This window comes from Pseudophryne corroboree, chromosome 1 (genome assembly GCF_028390025.1).
Source record: "Pseudophryne corroboree isolate aPseCor3 chromosome 1, aPseCor3.hap2, whole genome shotgun sequence".
Taxonomy (NCBI): domain Eukaryota; kingdom Metazoa; phylum Chordata; class Amphibia; order Anura; family Myobatrachidae; genus Pseudophryne; species Pseudophryne corroboree.
The window spans coordinates 819008203-819024421 of record NC_086444.1 but is presented as its reverse complement, the minus strand read 5'-3'; the positions used below and the strand labels follow the sequence as shown (position 1 = coordinate 819024421).

At 48.5% G+C, this 16219-nt stretch overlaps 1 protein-coding gene across 3 annotated transcripts in view; it reads left to right on the top strand.

Annotated features, from left to right (window-relative positions):
• The window catches only part of LOC134911195 (protein regulator of cytokinesis 1-like), a 277049-nt gene that overhangs the window by 175825 nt on the left and 85005 nt on the right, over nt 1-16219 (top strand). For all 3 annotated transcript variants that reach the window (XM_063919524.1, XM_063919514.1, XM_063919520.1), the window contains exon 7: nt 5506-5653. In XM_063919524.1, coding sequence (XP_063775594.1) covers nt 5506-5653 — 148 coding nt within the window. The remainder of the gene's footprint in view (nt 1-5505; nt 5654-16219) is intronic.

The window sequence follows — 16219 nt, the reverse complement described above, 5'->3', positions numbered from 1 at the left end:
TCTCCTCACAGAGCCGGAAGAAAAGAAGAAATTAGACTCTGAGGCGGCAGAAGGCTTTCGGATGCTTCACTGAGGTAACACGCAGCACTGCAGCTGTGCGCCATTGCTCCCATACACCTCACACACTCCGGTCACTGTAAGGGTGCAGGGCGCAGGGGGGGGCGCCCTGGGCAGCAATGAATACCTCTCCTATGGCAAAATGACCTATATACATGTACAGGTGGGCACTGTACATGTATATAAAAGAGCCCCCGCCATGTTTTACAAAGTTTGAGCGGGACAGAAGCCCACCGCCGAGGGGGCGGGGCTTCTCCCTCAGCACTCACCAGCGCCATTTTCTCTCCACAGCACCGCTGAGAGGAAGCTCCCCGGACTCTACCCTGCTTGACACACGGTGAAAGAGGGTTTTAAAGTAGAGGGGGGGCACATAATTGGCGATTATACATTACAGCAGCGCTACTGGGTAAACATTCTGTGTTTTTCTCCGGGGTCATATAGCGCTGGGGTGTGTGCTGGCATACTCTCTCTCTGTCTCTCCAAAGGGCCTAAAGGGGAACCTGTCTTCAGAAAAGAGTTTCCCTGTGTGTGTGTGTGTGTGTGTGTGTGTGTGTGTGTGTGTGTGTGTGTGTGTGTGGAGTGTCGGTACGCGTGTGTCGACATGTTTGACGAAGGCTCGCCTAAGGAGGAGGAGGAGTGCATGAATGTCAGGTCGCCGTCGGCAACGCCGACACCGGACTGGATGGGTATGTGGAATGTCTTGAATGCTAATGTAAATTTATTGCATAAGAGATTAGACAAGACTGAGGCTAGGGATCAGTCAGGTAGTCAGACCATGCCTGTCCCAGTGGCACCGGGACCTTCTGGGTCTCAGAAACGCACATTATCCCAGATCACTGACACAGATACCGACACGGATTCAGATTCCAGTGTCGACTATGAGGATGCAAAATTACAGCCAAAAGTGGCTAAAGGTATTCGTTACATGATCATTGCTATTAAAGAGGTTTTGCATATTACTGAGGAACCCCCTGTCCCTGACACGAGGGTACACATGTATAAAGAGAAAAAGCCTGAGATCACCTTTCCGTCCTCATTTGAGTTAAGCGAATTGTGCGAAAAGGCTTGGGAATCTCCAGACAGGAGACTACAAGTTCCCAAAAGGATTCTTAATGGCGTATCCCTACCCACAAAAGGACAGGATACGATGGGAATCTTCGCCTGAAGTAGACAAGGCGTTGACACGCATATCCAAGAAGGTGGCACTGCCTTCCCAGGATACTGCTACCCTCAAGGATCCTGCAGATCGTAAGCAGGAAGTTACCATGAAGTACATTTACACACATTCTGGTACTATTGTTAGGCCGGCTATGGCATAGGCCTGGATTTGTAGTGCTGTCGCAGCATGGACAGATTCCTTGTCTACGGAGATTGAGACCCTAGATAAGGATACCATTCTAATGACCCTAGAGCATATCAAGGATGCTGCGTTATATATGAGGGATGCTCAAAGAGACATTTGTTTACTAAGCTCCAGAATAAATGCTATGCTATTTCTGCTAGGCGACTCTTGTGGACCCGACAGTGGACGGGGGATGCCGACTCAAAGCTGCATATGGAGTCGTTGCCTTACAAGGGGGAGGAGGAGTTTGTAGAAGGCCTCTCGGACCTTGTCTCTACTGCTACGGCTGGTAAATCGAATTTTTTACCTTATGTTCCCCCACAACATACTAAGAAGGCACCTCATTACCAAATGCAGTCCTTTCGTTCAAATAAAAGCAAAAAGGTACGGGGATCGTCCTTTCTTGCCAGAGGTAAAGGCAAGGGAAAAAAGCTTCCCAGGAACAGAAGTCCTCCCCTACGTCTGCAAAATCCACCGCATGACGCTGGGGCTTCCCTGGGGGGGTCAGCTCAACTGGGGGCACGTCTTCGATTTTTCAACCACGTCTGGGTTCACTCACAGGTGGATCCCTGGGCAATAGAGATTGTTTCTCAGGGATACAGGCTGGAATTCGAAGAGATACCTCCTCGCCGGTTTTTCAAATCGGCTCTGGCAGCTTCTCCGTCAGAAAGGGAGTTAGTGTTAACTGCAATTCAAAAATTGTATCTGCAACAGGTGATAGTCAAGGTTCCTCTTCTCCAGCAAGGAAAGGGGTATTACTCAACCCTGTTTGTGGTTCCGAAACCGGACGGTTCGGTCAGACCCATTTTGAATCTGAAATCCCTGAACCTGTACTTGAAGAGGTTCAAGTTCAAAATGGAATCACTCAGGGCGGTCATCGCCAGCCTGGAGTGGGGGGGGGTTTGGATGGTGTCCCTGGACATAAAGGATGCTTACCTTCATGTTCCGGTATTTCCCCCTCATCAGGCGTTCCTGAGATTTGCGGTGCAGGACTGTCACTACCAATTTCAGACGTTGCCGTTTGGGCTTTCCACGGCCCCCGAGAATTTTCACCAAGGTAATGGCGGAAATGATGGTGCTCCTGCGCAAGCAGGGTGTCACAATTATCCCATACTTGGACGATCTCCTCATAAAGGCGAGATCTCGAGAGAAGTTACTGGACAGCGTGTCACTGTCTGTGAGGACGTTGCAACAGTACGGCTGGATTCTCAATAATCCGAAGTCCCAGCTGGTTCCTACAACGCGACTGACCTTTTTGGGCCTGATTCTGGACACAGAACAGAAATAGGTTTTTCTTCCGATGGAAAAGGCTCAGGAGCTCATAGCTCTGGTCAGGAACCTATTAAAGCCAAAAGAGGTTTCAGTGCTTCACTGCACACGTGTCCTGGGGAAGATGGTGGCATCGTACGAGGCCATCCCCTTCAGCAGGTTCCATGCGAGGACTTTTCAATGGGACCTACTGGACAAACGGCCCGGGTCTCATTTACAAATGCATCAAAGGATCACCCTGTCTCCCAGAGCCAGGATATCTCTCCTGTGGTGGCTGCACAGTGCTCACCTCCTGGAAGGCCGCAGGTTCGGCATTCAGGACTGGATCCTGGTCACCACGGACGCAAGCCTCCGGGGTTGAGGAGTAGTCTCACTGGGAAGAAATTTCCAAGGTCTCTGGTCAACTCTAGAGACTTGTCTCCACATCAACGTCCTGGAGTTGAGGGCTATATACAACGGCCTACGTCAAGCGGAGGCATTACTTCGGGACAAACCGGTTCTGATTCAGTCGGACAATGTCACAGCAGTGGCTCATGTAAACCGCCAAGGCGGCACAAGGAGCAGAGTGGCCATGGCAGAAGCAACCAGGATTCTTCGCTGGGCGGAGAATCATGTAGGCGCACTGTCGGCAGTGTTCATCCCGGGGGTGGACAACTGGGAACCGGACTTCCTCAGCAGACACGACCTGCATCCGGGAAAGTGGGGAATTCGTCACGAAGTCTTCGCACGGATCGCGGGTCGGTGGGGACTGCCTCAGATAGACATGATGGCGTCCCGTCTCAACAAAAAGCTAAAGCGATATTGCGCCAGGTCAAGAGACCCTCAGGCGGTAGCTGTAGATGCTCTGGTGACACCATGGGTGTTCAGATCGGTCTATGTGTTCCCTCCTTTGCCTCTCATACCCATGGTGTTGAGAATAATAAGGCAAAGAAGAGTGAGAACAATCCTCATTGTTCCAGATTGGCCACGAAGGATTTGGTATCCGGATCTGCAAGAGTTGCTCGCAGAAGATCCGTGGCCTCTTCCTCTAAGGCAGGACCTGCTGCAACAGGGCCCGCGGCTGCGTTTGACAGCATGGCGGTTGAACGCCGGATCCTAGCGGAAAAAGGTATTCCAGAGGAGGTCATTCCTACCCTGATTAAGGCTAGGAAGGACGTGACATCGAAACATTATCACCGCATATGGCGAAAATATGTTTCTTGGTGTGAGGCTAGGACTGCTCCTACGGCGGAGTTCCATTTGGGCCGTTTACTTCACTTCCTTCAAACAGGAGTGAATTTGGGCCTAAAATTAGGATCCATAAAGGTTCAAATTTCGGCCTTGTCCATTTTCTTTCAAAAAGAATTGGCTTCTCTTCCTGAAGTACAGACATTTGTGAAGGGAGTGCTGCATATTCAGCCTCCTTTTATACCTCCGGTGGCGCCTTGGGATCTTAACGTGGTATTAAGTTTCCTCAAGTCACCTTGGTTTGAACCACTCAAAACAGTGGAGTTGAAATATCTCACTTGGAAGGTGGTCATGTTGTTGGCCTTAGCTTCTGCAAGGCGTATTTCGGAATTAGCGGCTTTGTCATATAAAAGCCCCTATCTGGTTTTTCACGTGGATAGGGCAGAATTGAGAACTCGTCCTCAATTCCTGCCTAAAGTGGTCTCATCTTTTCATATGAACTAGCCTATTGTCGTGCCTGTGGCTACACGAGACTTGGAGGATTCCGAGTCACTTGATGTGGTCAGGGCTTTGAAGATTTATGTGGCCAGAACAGCTAGGGTCAGGAAGACAGAGGTGCTGTTTATCCTGTATGCAGCCAATAAGGTTGGCGCACCTGCTTCAAAGCAGACTATTGCTCGCTGGATCTGTAACACTATTCAGCAAGCACATTCTTCGGCAGGATTGCCATTGCCAAAATCGGTTAAGGCCCATTCCACTAGGAAGGTGGGCTCTTCTTGGGCGGCTGCCCGAGGGGTCTCGGCATAACAGTTGTGCCGAGCAGCTACTTGGTCGGGATCAAACACCTTTGCAAGGTTCTATAAGTTTGATACCCTAGCTGAGGAGGACCTCCTGTTTGCTCAATCGGTGCTGCAGAGTCATCCGCACTCTCCCGCCCGTTTGGGAGCTTTGGTATTATCCCCATGGTCCTTACGGAGTCCCAGCATCCTCTAGGACGTTAGAGAAAATAAGATTTTACACTTACCGGTAAATCTATTTCTCGTAGTCCGTAGAGGATGCTGGGCGCCCGTCCCAAGTGCGGACTTCTTCTGCAAGACTTGTATATAGTTATTGCTTACATAAGGGTTATATTCTAGTTCATCGGTTTGGACTGAGACTATGTTGTTTGTTCATACTGTTAACTGGGTAAGTTTATCACAAGTTATACGGTGTGATTGGTGTGGCTGGTATGAATCTTGCCCTTGGATTAACAAAAATACTTTTCTCGTACTGTCCATCTCCTCTGGGCACAGTTTCTCTAACTGAGGTCTGGAGGAGGGGCATAGAGGGAGGAGCCAGTGCACACCCAGAGTCTAAAGTCTTTCTTAAAGTGCCCATGTCTCCTGCGGAGCCAGTCTATTCCCCATGGTCCTTACGGAGTCCCAGCATCCTCTACGGACTACGAGAAATAGGTTTACCGGTAAGTGTAAAATCTTATTATAACTGTTGTGTGTATTAACAAATCAAAGCACAACAGGTACATGATTTATACCCTTTCATAATGTGACATTCTAAACCCAAGTTGACTGACTCATGTTTTCAGATAACTTTTTTAGCATATGCGTTAGACCTCTTCATCAAGCCTCTATTCAGCATGTGTATACACCAGTTTTGCTGTGCTCTACTTCTAGTGGGAAAATGAGCTCACACGGCTGGAAGAGCTGAAGTCTGTAAATCTAAAGGAAGTGATCCTGAAAATCAGAATGGAACTAATAATCTACTGGGACAAATGTTTTTATACCACTGATCAAAGGAAAGCATTTGCCCCATACTACAGTGGTAAGTTCTAATAACTGTTTCCAATGAGTTTATAGCAATGTAAATTGATATGTTAAAATATAATTTAGAGCTTGCAGTAAACCTATGATCCTTTCACTACACTGTTTTGATATCAACATGTTTGCTTTCAGACTTACTTCCTCTTTATATATAAGCCAATATCCTGAACCATTGGCGGCAACAAAGCCCTGACCCTCCTTCCCCCCCCCCCCCCCCCCCCCCCCATCCTTCCATTAATCCAAAGACACACGCCTGCGCACACCCACCCCCCCCCCCCCCCCCCTCCCCCTCCCTAGTGATCTTGATGATTGATATATCAGGTGAGTTTTATTTACTATAGTGAATATCCTGTCTTACCAAACAAAGAGGAATGTTTCCGCTTACAGTAGTTCTCCTGAAATATAAATTTCAATATGTATGTTGATAATGCAATTCATAAAATGAGAGAATGTGTTTTCTGCAGCGGGGTACACTGTGTTCCATTGGGGTGTAGAGTTGGATCTTGATCCGAGGCACCAACAGGTTAAAGCTTTGACTGTTCCCAGGATGCATTGCTCCGCCTCCTCTAGAACCCCGCCTCCGGACACTGGGGCTCAGTTTGTAAGTTGGTGCCTGCAGAGCAGGTCCCCTAACAGGGGGGCTGCGCTAGGCAGCCCTGAAAAGAGATTTTTTAGAAGACTTCAAGGGCCGCAGCACTTTCTATGTCATTCTGACATGCTGTGCTGCGGCTCCATCACCTCCCCAGCAGCGCTGCACACTGCCGCGGCCTGGTTTCCGGGTGCTTGCAGCGGAGCTTACCGGTTCATAGGCACACCACCGCTGACGCTCTCCAGGATCGCGTGGCTGCACATGAGGGAGGAGGTAAGAGGGTCACCCAGGCGGGACCTGCCGGTAAATCGCATTCCGGTCGCGGTCCCAGGAGACTGACCACGATGCTGGCGTGGACAATGTACTGCACAGGAACCCCACTATATTCACCAGGGCAGGGAGCACAGGTCGGAGTTTAAGAAATCCGTGTTACATATGCTCCACAGTACCCGGTTGTGAGGACCAGCAGAGGTGACAAGACGCTGACTTGTAGCCCCTCCCCCAGTGCCAGGCGCCATTTACTGCTGGTGTTCCTGCCCTGGAGCTGCTTATCACTCTCCCTCACTCCCTGACTGAGATTTCGGCATCATTTTCTCACATAGCTGCGTCTGGTCTCCGGGACTGCTGGGCTAAGTCTCCTCTGTCATCAGCGCTGTGATTTTACAGTGACTTAAGTATTCTACATGTTACTTTAGACAGTGTTCGTTAAGAACAAGTGTGCTTCTGCCTGAACATTTAGTACAAGTGTTCTGAGATATACATTCAACATCTACTGTGCAATGTTATACCTGAGAGAGAGAGAGATATATATATATATATATATATATATATATATATATATATATATAGAGAGAGAGAGATGTGTGTGTGTGTGTGTGTGTGTGTGTGTGTGTGTGTGCATGATTTTACTAGTCCAGTGCAGTTTTAATGTTTGAGTTTATTTCTGCATTATAACTGTGACTGAGTGTGCCTGTAGCTGCTGTGTGGATTTCATTAGTGTATCCCACCTATTGCTATCACTGTATTCTGTACCCTGGGGGGATAGGTGCGTCAGGGTCTCATATAGTGTTACACAGTATATACTATTTAGTGTGTTTTACTCGCATCATACCGCTTTAATCCTCTGTTTGTCACATAGCATAAGGGGGTTATTTGCAGGTATTGTTTGTCTGGCTATTTGTACTGTTTAGCTCTGCGGCTACATCTGCTATCATGTCTGCCACGCAGGGCGGGAAATCCGCGGACGCTTCTGCATCATGCAGGGAGTTACCTGAGGGGGAAGTAATAACCAATGGTTTGTGTACTGGGTGCCATACATCTCTCAGTCAGCCCGCAGCTCACGTAGTCACTGAGGAGCCATCCTGGGCAGACACACTGTCTACTCAGATACAACAATTAAATCAATCTTTGGTGGTACAAAAGCCTACCTCACGCCCCGCTGGGGTCGAGGTCATCTAAGCGGGCCACTTCCTTCTCACAATCCACTAACATTTCAGATAATTCTTCTGATGAGGATGGGGAATATACTGATACAGTCACTTCTGATGAGGAACCTACAACTCAGGTTGATATTCCTGACCCAGTGGAGTCTACTAAGCTGATTCTACAAATTGATGATGAGGTAGATCCCACTACTGCGTCTAAGAAACCTGATGAGTTCAAAAGTCAGAAGGTTACTAAAGTAGTCTTACAACATTCTGACCATTTAATTGACATACGTCAGGAATCCTGGTCGTCTCCAGGAAGGAAATTCTCCCTGTCTAAAAAGATGTTAGCTCGTTACTCAACTCCGCAGGGATAGGATAACAAGTGGGAAACTCCACCGCCGGTGGACTGTCATGACGCCCGTATTGTGGTGTCATCTACTCTGCCTGTCACCACTGTCACCTCACTGAAGGAACCGACGGATAAGCGTGTGGAGGGATGCCTGAAGTTTATTTACTCCCTTACCGGTGCTGTACATAGACACACTATAGCAGCCTCCTGGGCCGCAAAAGGAATTGAAGCATGGGTTCAGGCATTAGAGGAGGCATTAGAGGATGAGCTGCCTCAGGATATTTCTGACACTGCCAGACAATATCTGTCTCGTATTACCACAGCCTCCCACTATATTCAGGAGGCGTCCTCTGAGGCAGGTGTAATGGTGGTCAAGGCGTCTACGAAGTCTATACTGGCTCGCCGAATTCTGTGGTTGAGGTCCTGGAAGGTGGACCTAGACTCCAAAAAGTGACAGCGAGTGAGATACATACCAGCTCACACCTCAACCTTGCCGCATACATGGCAATTAACATAACACACGCAAACAGGCATGAACCAAATGCAGCAGCAAGCTGAACTAACATAACACGTCGTGGCACTCTCCTGATTGCCTATGTGCGTCTGAGCTGTCAGACAGCGCATCGCACAGCCTCTCCATTATCTTCAATGGTGGGAACTTTGCGGTCAGCGGTGAGGTCACTCGCAAAGTTCCCACCATTGAAGATAATGGAGAGGCTGTGCGATGCGCTGTCTGACAGCTCAGACGCGCATAGGCAATCAGGAGAGTGCCACGACGTGGCGCTCCCTGATTGGCTGAAGGGACCCTCTGTGACAGGAGTCACGGGGGGTCTCAGCATTCGGGGAAAGGGGTACCATGTGTAAACATGGGACCCCTTTCAGTGCGTGGATCGGGTATGCGGTTTGTTTTTTTGCCAAGTACGTGGATTACAAAAAAAGAACAGGACACACTGGATTTAGGTGAGTATAATAATTTTATTTTCAGGTACCCCAGATTCTACTTGGAGAAGTGGACAGAGGTCGGCGTGTGAACATAGGTAAGTATGTGTGTGTCGGCATGTATGTAATAAAGTTTCTCTATCGTCCTAAGTGGATGCTGGGGTTCCTGAAAGGACCATGGGGAATAGCGGCTCCGCAGGAGACAGGGAACAAAAAAGTAAAGCTTTACTAGGTCAGGTGGTGTGCACTGGCTCCTCCCCCTATGACCCTCCTCCAGACTCCAGTTAGATTTTGTGCCCGAACGAGAAGGGTGCAATCTAGGTGGCTCTCCTAAAGAGCTGCTTAGAGAAAGTTTAGTTTAGGTTTTTTTTCTTTACAGTGAGTCCTGCTGGCAACAGGATCACTGCAACGTGGGACTTAGGGGGAAAGTAGTAAACTCACCTGCATGCAGAGTGGATTTGCTGCTTGGCTACTGGACACCATTAGCTCCAGAGGGATCGAACACAGGCCCAGCCGTGGAGTCCGGTCCCGGAGCCGCGCCGCCGACCCCCTTGCAGATGCTGAAGCGTGAAGAGGTCCGGAAACCGGCGGCTGAAGACTCCTCAGTTTTCATAAGGTAGCGCACAGCACTGCAGCTGTGCGCCATTTTCCTCTCAGCACACTTCACTGGGCAGTCACTGAGGGTGCAGAGCGCTGGGGGGGGGCGCTCTGAGAGGCAAATATAAACCTTATACAAGGCTAAAAATACCTCACATATAGCCCATAGGGGCTATATGGAGATATTTAACCCCTGCCTGACTGGAAAAATAGCGGGAGAAGAACCCGCCGAAAAAGGGGCGGGGCCTATCTCCTCAGCACACGGCGCCATTTTCTGTCACAGCTCCGCTGGTCAGAACGGCTCCCAGGTCTCTCCCCTGCACTGCACTACAGAAACAGGGTAAAACAGAGAGGGGGGGCACATTAATGGCTATATATATATATATTAAAGCAGCTATAAGGGAGCACTTAATATAAGGATATCCCTTGTATATATAGCGCTTTGTGGTGTGTGCTGGCAGACTCTCCCTCTGTCTCCCCAAAAGGGCTAGTGGGTCCTGTCTTCATTAGAGCATTCCCTGTGAGTTTGCGGTGTGTGTCGGTACGTGGTGTCGACATGTATGAGGACGATATTGGTGTGGAGGCGGAGCAATTGCCAAATATGCAGATGTCACCCCCCAGGGGGTCGACACCAGAATGGATGCCTTTATTTGTGGAATTACGTGATGGTTTATCTTCCCTTAAACAGTCAGTTGAGGACATGAGGCGGCCGGACAATCAATTAATGCCTGTCCAGGCGCCTCAAACACCGTCAGGGGCTGTAAAACGCCCTTTGCCTCAGTCGGTCGACACAGACCCAGACACGGGCACTGATTCCAGTGACGACGGTAGAAATTCAAACGTATTTTCCAGTAGGGCCACACGTTATATGATTTTGGCAATGAAGGAGACGTTACATTTAGCTGATACTACAGATACCGTAAAACAGGGTATTATGTATGGTGTGAAAAAACTACAAACAGTTTTTCCTGAATCAGAAGAATTAAATGACGTGTGTGATGAAGCGTGGGTTGCTCCTGATAAAAAGTTGATAATTTCAAAAAAGTTATTGGCATTATACCCTTTCCCGCCAGAGGTTAGGGCGCGCTGGGAAACACCCCCTAAGGTGGACAAGGCGCTCACACGCTTATCCAAACAAGTGGCGTTACCCTCTCCTGAGACGGCCGCACTTAAGGATCCATCAGATAGAAAGATGGAAGTTATTCAAAAGAATATATACACACATGCAGGTGTTATACTACGACCAGCTATAGCAACTGCCTGGATGTGCAGTGCTGGAGTAGTTTGGTCAGAATCCCTGATTGAAAATATTGATACCCTAGATAGGGACAATGTTTTACTGTCGTTAGAACAAATAAAGGATGCATTTATCTATATGCGTGATGCACAGAGGGATATTTGCACACTGGCATCTCGGGTGAGTGCTATGTCCATTTCAGCCAGAAGAGCCTTATGGACACGACAGTGGACAGGCGATGCGGATTCAAAACGTCACATGGAGGTTTTGTCGTATAAAGGGGAGGAGTTATTTGGAGTTGGTCTATCAGACTTGGTGGCCACGGCTACTGCCGGGAAATCCACTTTTTTACCTCAAGTCACTCCCCAACAGAGAAAGGCACCGACCTTTCAACCGCAGCCTTTTCGCTCCTACAAAAATAAGAGAGCAAAGGGCTTGTCGTACCTGCCACGAGGCAGAGGAAGAGGGAAGAGACACCAACAGGCAGCTCCTTCCCAGGAACAGAAGCCCTCCCCGGCTCCTGCAAAAACCTCAGCATGACGCTGGGGCCTCTCAAGCGGACTCTGGGACAGTGGGGGGCCGTCTCAAAAATTACAGCGCGCAGTGGGCTCACTCGCAGGTAGACCCCTGGATCCTGCAGATAATATCTCAGGGGTACAGGTTGGAATTAGAGACGGATCCTCCTCATCGTTTCCTGAAGTCTGCCTTACCAACCGTCTCTTCCGAAAGGGAGAGGGTGTTGGAAGCCATTCACAAGCTGTACGCTCAGCAGGTGATAGTCAAAGTACCCCTATTACAACAAGGAAAGGGGTATTATTCCACTCTATTTGTGGTACCGAAGCCGGATGGCTCGGTAAGGCCTATTCTAAATCTGAAGTCCTTGAACCTCTACATAAAAAAGTTCAAGTTCAAGATGGAGTCACTCAGAGCAGTGATAGCGAACCTGGAAGAAGGGGACTTTATGGTATCCTTGGACATCAAGGATGCGTATCTACACGTTCCGATTTACCCCGCACACCAGGGGTACCTCAGGTTCATTGTTCAAAACTGTCACTATCAGTTTCAGACGCTGCCGTTCGGATTGTCCACGGCGCCTCGGGTCTTTACCAAGGTAATGGCCGAGATGATGATTCTTCTTCGAAGAAAAGGCGTATTAGTTATCCCATACTTGGACGATCTCCTAATAAGGGCAAGGTCCAGAGAACAGCTGGAGACAGCTTTAGCACTATCTCAAGAGGTGCTAAGACAACACGGGTGGATTCTGAATATTCCAAAATCCCATTTAATCCCGACAACTCGTCTGCTGTTCCTAGGAATGATTCTGGACACGGTTCAGAAAAAGGTTTTCCTTCCAGAGGAAAAAGCCAAGGAGTTATCCGATCTGGTCAGGAACCTCCTAAAACCAGGAAAAGTGTCAGTACATCAATGCACAAGAGTCCTGGGAAAAATGGTGGCTTCTTACGAAGCAATTCCATTCGGCAGATTCCATGCAAGAATATTCCAAAGGGATCTGTTGGACAAATGGTCAGGGTCGCATCTGCAGATGCACCTGCGAATAACCCTGTCACCAAAGACAAGGGTGTCACTTCTGTGGTGGTTGCAGAAGGCTCACCTATTAGAAGGCCGCAGATTCGGCATTCAGGATTGGATCCTGGTGACCACGGACGCCAGCCTGAGAGGCTGGGGAGCAGTCACACAAGGAAGAAACTTCCAGGGAGTATGGACGAGTCTGGAAAAGTCTCTTCACATAAACATTCTGGAACTAAGAGCAATCTACAATGCTCTAAGCCAGGCGGAACTTCTCCTGCAAGGAAAGCCGGTGTTGATTCAGTCGGACAACATCACGGCGGTCGCCCATGTAAACAGGCAGGGCGGCACAAGAAGCAGGAGTGCAATGGCAGAAGCTGCCAAGATTCTTCGCTGGGCGGAGAATCACGTGATAGCACTGTCAGCAGTGTTCATCCCGGGCGTGGACAACTGGGAAGCAGACTTCCTCAGCAGACACGATCTTCATCCGGGAGAGTGGGGTCTACATCCAGAAGTCTTCAACATGTTAATAGACCGTTGGGAAAGACCAATTGTAGACATGATGGCGTCTCGCCTCAACAAAAAACTGGACAAATATTGCGCCAGGTCCAGAGATCCACAGGCAATAGCTGTGGACGCACTGGTAACTCCTTGGGTGTACCAGTCAGTGTATGTGTTTCCTCCTCTGCCGCTCATACCAAAGGTATTGAAGATCATACGGCAAAGAAGAGTAAGAACAATACTAGTGGTTCCGGATTGGCCGAGAAGGACTTGGTATCCGGAACTTCAAGAGATGCTCACGGACGAACCGTGGCCTCTACCTCTGAGAAGGGACCTGCTACAGCAGGGTCCCTGTCTTTTTCAAGACTTACCGCGGCTGCGTTTGACGGCATGGCGGTTGAACGCCAGATCCTAAAAGGGAAAGGCATTCCAGAAGAAGTCATTCCTACCTTGATTAAGGCACGGAAGGAAGTCACCGTGAAACATTATCACCGCATTTGGCGAAAATATGTAGCGTGGTGCGAGGATCGGAGGGTTCCGACGGAGGAATTCCAACTGGGTCGTTTCCTACATTTCCTGCAATCAGGATTATCTATGGGTCTCAAATTGGGATCCATTAAGGTTCAAATTTCGGCCCTGTCAATATTCTTCCAAAAAGAATTGGCCTCTGTCCCTGAGGTCCAGACTTTTGTCAAGGGAGTACTGCATATACAGCCTCCTGTGGTGCCTCCGGTGGCACCGTGGGATCTAAATGTAGTTTTAGATTTCCTCAAATCCCATTGGTTTGAACCATTGAAAAAGGTGGATTTGAAATATCTCACATTGAAAGTGACTATGTTACTAGCCCTGGCCTCTGCCAGGAGAGTATCTGAATTGGCGGCTTTATCTTATAAAAGTCCTTATCTAATCTTCCATTCGGATAGGGCAGAACTGCGGACTCGTCCGCATTTTCTCCCTAAAGTGGTATCAGCATTTCATCTGAACCAACCTATTGTGGTGCCTGCGGCCACTAGCGACTTGGAGGACTCCAAGTTGTTGGACGTTGTCAGAGCCTTAAAAATATACATTGCAAGGACGGCTGGAGTCAGAAAATCTGACTCGCTGTTTATATTGTATGCACCCAACAAGTTGGGCGCACCTGCTTCTAAGCAGTCGATTGCTCGTTGGATTTGTAACACAATTCAACTTGCACATTCTGTGGCAGGCCTGCCACAGCCTAAAACTGTAAAAGCCCACTCCACAAGGAAGGTGGGCTCATCTTGGGCGGCTGCCCGAGGGGTCTCGGCATTACAACTCTGCCGAGCAGCTACGTGGTCGGGGGAGAACACGTTTGTAAAATTTTACAAATTTGATACCCTGGCAAAGGAGGACCTGGAGTTCTCTCATTCGGTGCTGCAGAGTCATCCGCACTCTCCCGCCCGTTTGGGAGCTTTGGTATAATCCCCATGGTCCTTTCAGGAACCCCAGCATCCACTTAGGACGATAGAGAAAATAAGAATTTACTTACCGATAATTCTATTTCTCGGAGTCCGTAGTGGATGCTGGGCGCCCATCCCAAGTGCGGATTATCTGCAATACTTGTACATAGTTATTGTTAACTAATTCGGGTTATTGTTAAGGAGCCATCTTTAAGAGGCCCTTTCTGTTGTCATACTGTTAACTGGGTTTAGATCACAAGTTGTACGGTGTGATTGGTGTGGCTGGTATGAGTCTTACCCGGGATTCAAAATGCCTCCCTTATTGTGTATGCTCGTCCGGGCACAGTACCTAACTGGAGTCTGGAGGAGGGTCATAGGGGGAGGAGCCAGTGCACACCACCTGACCTAGTAAAGCTTTACTTTTTTGTGCCCTGTCTCCTGCGGAGCCGCTATTCCCCATGGTCCTTTCAGGAACCCCAGCATCCACTACGGACTCCGAGAAATAGAATTATCGGTAAGTAAATTCTTATTTTTACTTTCACGGTGTGCGTGTCCTGTTTTTATTTGGGTATTTTTTTTGCAGAAGAACTACAGGTACCAGCGCCCCCCCCCCCCCCCCCCGCATGCTGGTACTTGTGGTTCTCCAAGTACCAGCTTGCAAGGGAGGCTTGCTGGGACTTGTAGTTCTTCTGCAAAAAACAATATTCTTTGATTTGTCACAAGGCTATTAGCCCCCCATCCGCAGCCCATGGATGGGGGGGGGGACAGCCTCGGACTTCACCCCTGGCCCTTGGGTGGCTGGAGGGGGGAAACCCCTTGATTTAAGGGGTCCCCACTCCTCCAGGGTACCCCGGCCAGGGGTGACTAGTTGTGGATTTAATGCCACGGCCGCAGGGACCGGTATAAAAGTATCCCCCGGCTGTGGCATTATCTCTCCAGCTAGTGGAGCCCGGTGCTGGTGTTAAAAATACGGGGGACCCCTACGCTTTTTGTCCCCCGTATTTTTTGCACCAGGACCGGACGCAGAGCCCGGTGCTGGTTCTAAAAATACGGGGGATCCCCAGTCAATTTCCCCCTCGTATTTTTACAACCAGGACCGGCTCAAAGAGCCCGAGGCTGGTTATGCTTAGGAGGGGGGACCCCACGCATTTTTTTTTTTCTTGATTTTAACCCATTCCCACCCCTTCCCACTGAAAACCATGCTCTCTATTTTAGTCAGTTAAAAAAAAATATATATTATTTTAAGAAATATATAAATAATAGTTGTCTCCTAATAGACAAACCAAGTACCTAATCCATTCTAATATAAATGGAGATGCTATTAGCAATAAAAAAAACACAAAAAAAACATGTTTTTAAATTTTTTTATTAGATTCCGCCAGCAAAGTGAGGCGGAATGAAATTGACGAAATTACTTTCGAAAAGCACTGTTGTCGAATCGACATTCTTCAATTGAATATACTTTTGTCGAAAAGCCGCATTTTTACCATTGCAGACATGTAGAATTTGTCAACTGTCGAATTTCAAAAAGTCAAATCTGAATAGTCCGTTTGTCGAAAAGTACTATATTGCATTGTCGTTTTTCGACATTTGCGGCAATTCGACCGCAATTGCATATACCCCTATGAATTCAGGGGTGATTAACAAACAGCCCTTTTAAATTGCCACTGATACCGCTGTCTGATAATTACCCAAGGGTTTAATTTTTTACTGATAATTACCCCAGTTGATCCCATATCTTTGTTAGAGCTGTTTTTGGCATGTCCTTAATGGACCTATTTATCAATGATCGCATTTGCAATGTGATCTTGGTGCGATATTAGCACCCAAGATCGCATTGCAGACTGCGATCACATTGGGTCACGTGTAGTGCTGAGGCTGCTACTCATGCATGGTTATGCTAAACGCCATGCACAGTGGGCGTTTCCAGCGGAGGGTTCCTGGGAAACCTGCCACAGAACTACTGCCCCGATCTGTAGCCCA